This window comes from Scophthalmus maximus, chromosome 6 (assembly GCF_022379125.1).
Source record: "Scophthalmus maximus strain ysfricsl-2021 chromosome 6, ASM2237912v1, whole genome shotgun sequence".
NCBI lineage: Eukaryota > Metazoa > Chordata > Actinopteri > Pleuronectiformes > Scophthalmidae > Scophthalmus > Scophthalmus maximus.
In genome coordinates, this window is record NC_061520.1 from 17,112,916 (window position 1) to 17,125,129 (window position 12,214).

Here is a 12,214-nt window from a genome sequence, read left to right on the forward strand (position 1 = left end):
AACATGAAGGAATTTCAAAAGTGCTGTTCTCATGAGACTATAAACAAATATTAGTTATTTTTTTCAGAAATGACACAAGTTTAATACAAAGGATTAATAAAAACAATAGGAATTCAGAACAAAAATTTTACAAATATGTAAAAGGAAATAGGGGTTGATGTAACGTAGAAGTTTGTGGATCTATTTTTTACATTTAATCCATGTTTATTAAATCTATTATTTATCTTTACTGTGTATTTGATGCAGAATACTCATTAGTGAGTGTGCTATGTCCTTCGCGACGTAATTGGTTTGCAGATCTTTGCGTTTCCTTCAGTTAAAGTGTGATAAAATCACGTCTTATAGTGTTTCAACTAATACAGTACATGTTGGATGGAAGGTCGAGTCATTTTCTGCAAACCTGCCTGAAGTAGGCGAAAGGCAAACATTTCCTTTTGTCGAGTATAGGAGTTAGGTTATTTAATCCAAAACCTAACAGTTACACAGCCACTGGACAACACTAACAATTTACTCTGCACAAGCTCCTGAACTTCCCCTCGAGCACTTAGAGATATTGTTTCTCACCAGCAGAGAGCAGCATTCCCTCTAACCTTCCAAAAATATGCACAAACACATGCACATACTCCTATCAAAAAAGTACTATACTCGGTCTCCTCTGCAGGACTGCGGACGCCGCCCAACAGCAGACACACTGGCTCTGTGCACCAGGGGAGAGTGGTGTCTGCAGGAGGTGCTTAAACCAGACTGATGATGTTTTTGTTTCCTATATTATTTTTCCCAACTTTAATTATTTCATTTCTGCTGTTCTCTGATTAAAGTAAAGTCAATATTAGCCTCTCTGGTCATTTGGGAGCATTTAGGGAACATGCACTGAAGGCATCAGGGTCCCTGGAAAGGCTGGTGGAAGGGCACAGGGGCCAGAGAGGTGCAGGGCAGGGGCCACAGTAGACAAGGAAAACACATCAATCAAAGGTTGTGTGACGTCAATGTGACTGGTTGAAATAACTACATAACAAAGACATTATAATTAGACTTTTAATTGTAGCACTTAGCAAGAGATGAAAACGTACAGATTCTGTTGAAAACACATTCATTAGCCTTAATCAATAGTAAAATCAGGTCCTGTTTAAATGATGACTCTGAATAAGAACAGATATACTGTAACTGTTCAATAGTAGTCGGCAAAATACAGCAAGAGAGCATGCTTTGCAAAAAGGATGAAGAATAAACACTTATATTATGAAGAGTAATACAATCCTGCTGTGTAATGGGCAGCTCTACTTTCCAACGATGACATTTCTGTAGCCCTTGACGTGACACAGCGTGCTGCTGTCGAAGTCGACCACCAGCTTTCTCAGCCCGGTGTGGGTGGGAGTGAAGTAGATTTTCACTTTAGCATCTTCCCCTGGTTCCACGGAGGAGTCCAGCCTGTAAGGTAAATATTTAAACATTACTTTTGTAACACACACACACACACTAAGGACTTTATTACAGTCACTCTGATTGCATAAATATTTAGATGATCGATTATCACTGAGACAGTTATGACTATTTATGGCGACACTGTAGCTGGAGCTGCTCCAGTTTGACCTGCTCTGAGTGAAGGTTAGAAAAAGGGAGTTTTGCTTTAATAACTGTTTCGTGACACTGTTTGAGTTAGAAGAGCTCTGCCCAAAAACAGCATTGACAGTGAAAATGCATCACGTTCATGCAGCCAGGAATCCTGCATTTATGTAAAGTAATTAATTGTCTCCTCCGTGCTTAACTCACCGAATGAGAAAAATGTAAAAATGAATTCATAACAAGATAATTGATGAGTGATAAAGAGCCATCTCACTAGCTGTTTCTTTAACAGGGACTCTTAGTGCTGACTCAAGAGCAGCACATCCCGCCAGACAAGTGGACAACACATAGACCAAGGCAACAAATCGTAGAACGTCCAAACTGCCCTTTCCTACATTAAGCTTGTTTCCAAGCAAGAAATAAGTTTACATTATTGAATGAGGGACAAACTGATAGTTAGCTAGGAACATTATCTGTATGCTTCGTTGTGTCTACTGCGGTTACAGTTACAGTTTCCAATTCAGGCGAATAACAAACCCAAGCTGGATAGCGAGACTCCCTCACCTCTCAGAGATGACGCGGCCCCCGGTGAGGTTGGCCCCCTCGATGCTGAAGCAGCAGTTCTCCAGCCGCCCCGGCAGCGGGTTCTGGACGGTGATCTCTGCAGCCAGTTTGCGATTAATCTTTGGTTCACCCAGGATCTGCAGAGCGCAGCCACCTCGGGGTGTTAGTCAATGAAAGTGTCACCGCAGTTACAGTACAGTTTTGCTTGGGCCAAGGTCTTTCAATACACAGGAAACACCCAGACTTGATTTAATGTGCTGCTGTGTAGTTGCTCTCAATTTGTCCTGTTGCAGGTTGCCATTATACTCACCCTGACTTTGATTTCAGGATTATCCAGCACAATGTTTCTCACTGCCAGCCTTGTCTCTGCGGTGTCCATCAACAGTGCCGCCAAACGGATTAAGTTGTCCTCAGTGAGCAGGCTGCCGTACTTAGAGTAGTTCAACCTGAGCGGAACCCGTCTCTCTAGAACAACATACACAGTGTATTTCACACAAAAAGCTCAAGTCGAGTGCTTCGTGCATCCACATGGTGACTTGTCTCACCTGCTCCTGGTGCGAGCTCAACATTGAGCAGATCTTTGAAGCCACAGTTCCCTCCCAGAGTCCCGCTGTAGGACACGGCGCAGGATCCGAACACCAAGCGGCACTTCTTCTCGCTCTGCGTGTTGTTGGTAACCACGGCGAACACGTCAAAGTCGCAGCCCTTCCTCATGTCTGACGTCACCTTGATGGTGAGGTGCAGGCCCTGATTCTGCTGCTTCTGCAGCAGCTTGTTTTGGTGGTTGGCCTTCTTGAAAGTGTCCCGCTCTTCATCAGAACCTGGTTAAATGTGGACGCAGCACACATCACACACCGAATAACAGAAGTTTTAAATCTGACGAACATGAGTTGGGCCAATCCGGAATAGTCGACTTTGTGGTATATTCAACGTAACAAATGGTCTGAATGAGTAAAGACCTTCTGGAACAAAGGCAGTTAAGAGGTCCGTCTACAATTACAATACTATAGAATAGTGTGCTCTACCTTCAGGATACTTGTAGAGATGAGTGATGTCCTCTCTGGCGTCACTGCCCACGCTCTTGGTGCTGATCTTTTGGCCTACCGCTGTAGTGGTAATGACTTTCGATATGCTGCCATCGTTTTTCTTCGTGTAGGTGATGGTGTCTGCGTTGACCTCCGCAAAGACAAACGGGGCATCATACTTGAAAGTGAGCTCCCCCTCCTTGATGGCCCTGACAGGGATGGGGCCACAGCAGTACACTCCTGAGGGAAAAACGCCAGAACAAAGATGATACTGTAGATGCACCTTGGTGAGGAATTTTCCCTTGAAAAAAAATCCTCATCGTGGGTGCATTGGTGCAGAGTGTCTGTTACCTTCACTCTTCTCCTGGGGTGTAGGGTCACAGACCTGCCAGCCATTAAAACCTGATTGAAGGTCAGGCCTGGTCATCCAGCTCTCCACCCAGCAGTGATAATTCCTGCAGTTGCAATACACACCATCAGCTTGATTCCTACACGTGTTCTTGTTTTTTTCCAGGCACTGCGATTATAACGTTTCACGACTGGACTTGTTCAGGTTACACCACCAAATCAGCAGTGAACAGGTTGACATCATTTGATTACTTACCATATCATTTCCTTGGAATGAATGGGCTCTGCTTTCTCATTGATGTAGCGTTCAATCACCAGGTTGCTGTTGGTGTCGTGTGCTGACACGTAGTTAGTGACGACTCTGCAGGGAATGCCAAGTGCTCTGGAAACTGACAGGGTATGAAAACAACTGACACATGTGTTGTGATACTCTGAGGTGTTTGAGACAAATCAAGTGTGTTTTCCAGTGATAGGCTACTGTGCTCCTCTCCGCCCTATCTTACTTGAGCAGGCCACTGCAGCAAACACCCAGCACTGTCCGTAGCGCACAGGCTGACAGGCTTGTGTGTCCCAGTTGCGCAGAATCTCCACACTGCCCCTCCAGAACATGGGGCTCACACCTCCTTCATAACCATCTGTCCATTTCCCCAGCAACACCCCTTTGTCATCATTACAATTCACCTAACAGGCAAAGGAGTGTAAAACATATATGTCGCATATTAGATTAGTATAATTTCTTTCGATGTTATGTTTAAATTCATGTTTTTGGTAACCCACACATAAACCTATCTATGCATTAAAAAAACCCTCAGGAAAATGATCTCTTTCTGAGATGAGAATCAGATATTTGTCGTACCATAGCACTCAGCACTCTGGACACATAGATGGCATTTCTTCTCCCTGAGCAGTCTTTGCCAGGATTCTTCAGACATTTAGGATTCATGTCCAGAATCCTCAGACAGGTATCAAGGATTCCGCTTTCAAACTGAAAAATATATAGATATAAAGTTAAAGTTAAAATACAGTAAAAAAAAAACACAAACGTGTCCTTTCGGAAAACCCTTTCATGGAAACAGCTGCAAATTAGAGGTTTGATTCTGACATTCTTCTCGAGTCACACACGGCTTAAGCCAAGCTAAATTTAAACCGTATCGGCTATCAATGACGAAGTGAATAAGGTAACATACTCCTCTCATTCATCAGGACATCAGATAAAAAATACCTCTGTTAATTTCATTGACAAATGTTCCCAAATACCTTTGCGTTTGCAGTTATGAAACACCCCGTTAATCAGAATAGAAGTGCCGCAAACTCCTTCACAATGTCGGCTCGCATGGTCGACCGTGCGTGTGTTAAGAGGGGAAGCTGACAGCATCAGTGTTGGTGTTGGTACCTGGCCAAAGTTCCAGGGAGTAGATATGGGACGTCCGACGCTGCCTCGAAAGATGATTCCATCCTGAGATAAGACATACTCTTCCAAACTCTGCTCATTGTCCATGTACACGGCATCACCTGCGGACAGGAGCCAACACAAACATAGAATGACTGTCTTCATGCAGCCCCTCGCTGGTACAGGACTGGTACAGTATTGGTCTTAATTCCTTGGAAACTAAAACTACACTTATTCTCACCCTGCATGTGATGGAGTGTACTGATCAAACTGTTATACAATTTGAAACTTTCATGTTACATAAAAATGGCTTTTCAGTTTAGGACATATTCACTTTCTGTCTGTGAGTTGGATGAGAATATCTTTACCACTCTGATATCTGTTCATTCAGTGTGACGCTGCAGGGGAGAATCAGGGGGAAACAGTTTGTTTGACCCTGCCAGTCGCTCTAAAGCTCACGAAATACAATATTATAGCTCATCTGCAAATTTCCAAGAAAATCCTATCTACATGTCGGACAAGTGACTTCTCCCAGCCAAGAAACAAATATCTGCCTTTTCAGTTTTTGGGGGGAGGGTATATGAACAAGATATGACATATTGAGTTTTCTGATGGTATTTCATATATGTTGTCAGAGTAAGACTAGACTGTTTCCCTTTGTTTCCAGCTACTTGCCCACCAGCTGCTCGCAGTAGCCTCACATTTACCAGAAACACATGGCAGCGGTAGAGGTCTTCTCATGTAACTCATCTAAAATCAGATTTCCCAAAAAGAACTTCTCCTTAGATTTCATGTCAGAACTACAATCGTCGTCCCATATAATCTCTTCACTACTGCTTCTGAATAGCACCTGTCATAAACCTAGTCTGCCATGAAACATGATCATCGATGCATTTGTAGCTTAAGATCGCTACGCAGGATCCATTGCATGACATCTTGACGTATGGTCTATTTACTCACCTGGGCACCAGGGGTTAAAGAGCAGGATGAACTCAATCCGCTCTGACCGCCCCAGGGTTAGGGTGTAGCGGCCTATTGGGGCATCAGGGGCAGAGCAGACGGACAGGGCCACCATGTCTCCAGGGGGGCTAATGACGGCGGCACTCCAGTGGGAAGTGTCGGTGTTGGCAGACAGACCAAAGGAGGCCCTGGTGCCATACTCCTCAGAGGGTTGAGGACCTGCATGTGTGATAGAGGACAGAGAGTTCAGTGAAATATTTGTGTCTCGGGAATGGAAACTCCCAATTCCACTGTATTCCCAAACCATGCTAAATTTAGTTCAACATCTGAGGAATGTTCCCATGTACTGAGAGCATAACTGTATAATGGCACCTCATTAAGACCAAAGCTGAAATTCAAGTCTCACTCTGCGACCTCAGATTAGATTTGAATTGTGATGAGTTACATGAACCTAAAACCATTCGTAAAGGACTGGAAGGTCGTTTCATCACTTGTGTCTCACTGAGTGGGATGATGATGAATGGTCCCTCTCCAAATCCATTCAAATGTACTTGACTTGAATGTTATCTATGATTATTCACATATCCTGCTGGCAAGCAACGCGTCCTGTTTAAAGAGAGGATGCCAAGCAACAGCTGTCTTATCACACTGTATGGGAGGTTTATCCAAGGAGACATTGCTTTCTTTGTATTTTTTTCCATGGTATTGGCCTATACATGGGAATAGAGAACCTGGGGCTCCCAACAATAACAGCAAAGAACCTTCAACACTGAGGTTAACAATGGAAACAACAACAGAACATCTTACAGCTTGTGTAAGCGCGCTCAATGTAAAAGCCAGTAGCAGCATAAGTGACGAATGAACAGGGGGAAATGTTCTCCTTTCCTTCCTTCCTCCTTCTCAGTGAAAGGACACACTTTAACTACAGTATTTTTCCTTCATCCTCTGATCATTATAAGATCATTATGACACACATTTCTCATATTGGGAAAGTTATCTTTATTCACTTTTTCAGTCTGTGGGTTTTTATGGTTTTTTAAAGGTCTATAGGTTAAGAAATATGACATTTTCGTGTGGAATTGCTCTTAAAAACCCTTAAACCACACAAACATTAGGCTGCAGCAATAACTGATGGATAAAATGAGTTGTGTTGTGTGACTGGGAACGACGTCAAGTCAAAGAGTAATTGAAGGAGTAATACCTGTTTCTGCAACAAATTCAAGCGAGCTGACTCCTGGTTGAAAGTGTCCGGAGCGCAGGTAAAAGCTGATTGTGAAAGGTTGGCCCCTCCTCACGATCAGCTGATCGACGCCGTTGAGATCGGTACGATGGTCGGTGTTGTTGAACTCGCACTCAAGGTTCCAGCGCTCAATGTCCAGAGCTAAGGAGAGGAAAAAGATTTTTTTTTCAATTAATTAATCAAATATAACCGGATAAAAGTGGTTTGTTATTCAAAATATATAGTATGTATGCAAATGTAATATTATTTTATGGATAAAAGTGACTGTAGATAAATAATTGTTCTATCATTCATTGTGTGTTATTATGTTATGTACTACAGCAGTTAAGTGAATTGAGTATTTCAGTACAATAAAATAAATGTGTAAAGCATATACATCTGTTTTCTAGCTCCTCAGTCATTGCCTTGGTTCTTCTTTTAATTCAAAAGGAGGATATACCGTATGTGTGCTGAACATTTAAAGTGCCACGGCAACTCAACTTCTTGATGAAGTGCATGTTGAATAATGTGTAGCCGGTGTAGGACAAAGACTATTTGATAGAATTTACAAATTACTCTAATAATTACAAACATACTTTCGCAGCAGACCTGTGGCGAACGAAGCAGAAGACTAAAGTTAATTAGAGTCTGGATTTCTTCATGTTGCAGCTGTGAAAGTGGGTTTTTCTTTTCTAAAAGTGAACTTCTTTACTTCCTGGGCTAAATATTTGTAAAGGAGGGTATCATTTGATCTTCAAAGCCTCTACGGTGGCTATTCTGTGGGCTTTGGAATAGAAAAGCTTGTGGACTGCAGGACAGTCACGCAGTCATTTATGGTAAGACGCATTTTTACCATAGGGTGAACACAGACAGGCACAGTCACTCCCTGTGAATTGTGCAAACATGAAACCTCTCCCTCTCTCCAGTGCACGCTGTGACTAAAAGGATCCCACCCTTTGATTTCCTGTTCGTAAGAAAACGCAGGTTCCTCCCATGTCAAACCTCCACGGTCCTCCTGCTGCTGACCAACCCCTGACCTCTCCCCATATATTATAGCTTGATGTTAAGAAAAAACCTGAGGTGATGGTGTCAAGGCTGGGCGAGACTTAAGCATAGACAAAGACTTCCTGCTGTTTTACATGAAGTCCACTGGGGATCATTCCTCAGCACTTCTGTTTTACTGACCTTAACCTTTGGTCAGTTCCTAAGTGAAGGCATGTTACTGTGTCTGATTGGGGCTAAATGCTGCCTTTCCTGGGACAGCTGGAGGACTACGAGGGGCTTTGTTGTTTACTCGTGCATACTACAGCCCATTTGATCTGTAATCATCAAATAAATAGGAGCATTTCATTGGAGCACATATGCTATTCAACAGTTGATTGAAGAACCATCAGGAGAAAGAGATATCTCAAATGGAGTCGAGAAACTGCCATTATTATTTTTTTCTCCTTTTACTTTTTAAAAGGAATTTAAAAGAGTTTAACTTAGTCACAAATAAAATGGATCCTCAGCTTGACACAATCTGAAATCAATTATGGCGGTTAATAAGATATGATCGTCTGCGACCCAAAAGCTTCCGAAGCAACAGTAATGGTGCAGTGAGACCCTGACGTAATCCTTTCTGTGGTGACTTGGGGCCTTACTGTGGTTGCGTAATTGGGCCGAAGAAAACTCAGTTTGATTTGCTCCAAAACCTCAGTGCAACAGCATGTGTCGTTCAAGGTGAAGCTGGTGTGCTATTTCAGATGGTATGCACGAGTGCCGTAAAGCCAAATGACCGGATTTCCTTGGCTTTCAGTCTATTCTATAGGGTCACATACTGTAACTTGTAGCAGCCCAAAGCTCTTATATGAAATGCAGAAGGTAGAGATTCCTCAGCCGTGACCCTGCCTTCCTCACTAAGCTGTACACACACACTTCACTCCCCCACTACCAACCATGACCCACACCACAGAGGGACTGTCTCTGCCGGCGGCTCTGACGCCAGCATAAGCCTAATGGGGATATCAAAATAAAATGGTATGGGTGTTAACTGAATAAACTATTTAGATCATGGAAAAATCAACATCAAAACAGAACTTCTCAGTCAAGCAGGTAACACCCATGCTGCATTCACGAGCTTCATCACAGACACTTTCAATTTAAACTGAACTATTCTGCACTGGTGCAAAGGTTTCAAAGGCCTTTTTGTTTGTGTATGTATAGACTGGAGGATTTGCTGTGAAGAAGAATTAAAAAATGCAGTTTGCAAAAAAGCATACATGTCTTGTAAGATTCAGACTTGGTAGTTCCAGTTATCAAATATACACGCACACACACTCACACACACACACACACACACACAAATGCATTGAATATAAAACGTAAACTAGAAGCGCATTTCCTGCGGAAATTCGATGTGTGACTGCTGCAAAGCACAGGGAGGCACCTTTTGCTGAGGCAGATCACGTGAACCTGGATTCGAACCGACAGTCTTCTAGCCGGGAGGCGACAACGCAGCCCACTGCTGGTGATCTCAAGGTGATCTCGCTAGATAGGTGTCATTTTGTCAATCACAAAAAGGAGCTGCATTCGTACAGAATGCCTCAGCATTCACACGTGAGAAAGAAAGAAAGAAAGAAGTTAAGAAAGAAAGGAGAAGAGAAAGAAAAAAACTATATTAAAAAATTAATATAAAATCACTGAAATATGACAGAGCTTAGACGAGATATAGCCACCAACCAGTGCATTCACACATAATAAAGTCTGTATGCCGTCAACAGCCCTCCTTAGAAAAGTGTGGTGTGTTACACACACACAGGTCAACAGTTGCAGCTTTCTTGTTTGGGATGTTCTGAATGTCTTTGCAAACTATGGCCTAAAGCAAACTATTGGGGTGGTGTGTGTGTGTGTGTGTGTGTGTGTGTGTGTGTGTGTGTGTGTGTGTGTGCCTATAAAAATAGCAGTAGTAAACTGTAGGAGGCACCAACTGCTCCCGGCGACTATTATAAGCGTCCAGGTCCCAGGGCATCAATCCACTGCTCAAACATGAGGGTGAAGCGTTTTTTCAGATACACTGGTTCCTCAGATCTCTGATGAATGTCCATCAGCCCCGGGGTGATGATGACATGTAACCTCACCTTTGCCACCTTTGTTATTCTATGACACGATGCCTTCAGTATTCTAGAAAGAACAAACAAGTTTGCCTGTCTGGACTCTCACTTCTCGGTCAGTGACGGGAAAAAAAGAAAGAAAGACAGCACTGATCTTTGAATCCACTAGTAGCGAGCATCCTTTAAAGTTATATTGACGCAAAGAACAATAACTGACTTGAATACATTCTGGAAATATATTGTGTCACCGTGAATAAACCATGCACTATTTAACATTTGTAAACTGTCACCTCACCAGCCTATTGAATAGCAAGTTTGCACCTAATAAACACAAGTAATTTATGTCAGCTTTAAAAAAAGAAAAAAAAGAAAACTTACCTTGAGCCATGACTGCTGCGATTCTCTTTCACTACACTGAGTCTCCTGCGAATGTCTGGAGCTCAGGCGGAGGTCTGTGTGTGTGTGTGTGTGTGTGTGTCTGTGTGTGTGTGTGTGTGTCTGTGTGTGTGTGTGTCTCACTCCGTCGTTCGTTATCTCGGTTTTATTCGCAGTCGTGCTCAGCCAGTGAGTCTGATGGGTGGGCGTGACGCGACCCTCCCCCAGGCCAAGGGTCTCCAGAAGAAGAAGAGGAATAAAAAAAAAAAAAAAGTAAAACAACTCGGCACGCGTGCGCATGCTGTGTTGCATCAGAAGCACATTCATCTCGGAACACCCGGTGATTCATCACAGTGCTCGTCCTGCGCTGCGCAGGTGACCTGACAACTCTGCGCCGTGTGACCCGTAGGGTGCGCAGCGGCGGGGGCAGCGCGTGCACGACGGTCCTGTTGCGTTCAGGAATGTCAGGAAACACTGGACCTACTGTCACATCAAACTCTTAATGTTACATTTCAGTTTGGCTGAAATTACCCAGGACCGAGCAGGTTGGTGTCGTTTTATGTTTTTTGTTATTGTCGACAAATTCATAACCGGTGATTAAAGGATATCCAGGTGCACAAAAACCTAAACGTGTCTTATCATCCACTGCCACTCCTGTATCGATATCTACAGGGCAAGAGCAAGCCCCTATGCATTTTATCATGGTAAATAAAAAGAAATAAATGACAACCATTTATATTAAATTGAAATCAAATTCATGATAAAAGGTTTTAGACATTTTTTTTTGCATCTTTCCTCAACTTACTGTAAGTATTTTGCATAGGGAGCTTTCCCTGTTGTTTTATTTCATTTCACTGCTAAAAATACTCCTGTCTGAGTAACATCTATCATTAACTACAGTGCCGTGCTGTCTCGGGAAATTACTGAGCCATTTTAAAAATGAAACTATATATCGATATCAAACACATAAAGGCCTACCCTTTTTTTGTTTTTTGGTGTTTCACAGTATTTGATTTTTTTTATCAGAGGAGTATTGAATAAGCCTCACCTTTTAAGGTGGGTTTGAATCTGTAAATCATATCTACAGTATTCCACCGTATGAAAGCTTCATCATAACAGAGCAGCTGCATCACAAGTGTTTATTCGGATGAGCTCATGATGAGGTATGCACAGGTCGAGTGCGATGAAGGACAAGTTGTAGAAGCAATGTTTCAAGTCAAGGGAAGAGATTTGTGGATTCTTTGGTGCGTGAGGTGTAAGCCTGTTACAGTATTTGTCCTGTGCTCCATGTCAACGTTGCCAGTACCCCAATATAAAATTAGATATTTATGCACCCACCAAAAATTGAAACTGTCAATAAAAATAGAGGGATGAAGCCAGTCATATGGTTTGAAGCACTCCGGGCAGACTAGTTTTTAACTACAAACATGAGTCTTGGCTCCAGAGTCGGGCATTTTGTCAGAAGAGTGAAGCCAGTGATTCAACAGAAGTGAAACTAAAGCCAGAGCTCAGTCCAAACCCACACAGTGGAAATGACTTGAGTGCCTTTGCCAAGGCAGACCTGGCCACTTCAGACAGACTGTGGCATCTATCACCTGGACTCCATTGCAGGGTAAATAATACATTATTGTGCGTTTTAAAGAAAAAGGGGGAGAGAAAAAGGTTTGAGTCAGCGTGT

The 12,214-nt window shown here is 42.9% G+C and overlaps 1 protein-coding gene across 2 annotated transcripts; it reads right to left on the minus strand.

Annotated features, from left to right (window-relative positions):
• Positions 1 to 1,021: 1,021 nt before the first annotated feature.
• tgm2b (transglutaminase 2b) lies at positions 1,022 to 10,699 on the minus strand. 2 transcript variants are annotated; one of them, XM_035630991.2, is made up of 13 exons: positions 10,540 to 10,699; positions 7,052 to 7,231; positions 5,851 to 6,069; positions 4,894 to 5,012; positions 4,357 to 4,485; positions 4,004 to 4,181; positions 3,757 to 3,889; positions 3,504 to 3,607; positions 3,153 to 3,392; positions 2,673 to 2,948; positions 2,438 to 2,592; positions 2,128 to 2,264; positions 1,022 to 1,428 (listed from the first exon to the last, which is right to left on the minus strand). In XM_035630991.2, the coding sequence occupies exons 1-13, from the start codon at positions 10,547 to 10,549 to the stop codon at positions 1,278 to 1,280; spliced, it is 2,031 nt and encodes a 676-aa protein (XP_035486884.1). In that variant the 5' UTR covers positions 10,550 to 10,699; the 3' UTR covers positions 1,022 to 1,277. The 2 variants fall into 2 exon arrangements, with proteins under 2 accessions (XP_035486884.1, XP_035486885.1); XM_035630992.2 differs by lacking the exon at positions 10,540 to 10,699 and adding an exon at positions 9,498 to 9,671.
• Between the last annotated feature and the right edge of the window lie 1,515 nt (positions 10,700 to 12,214).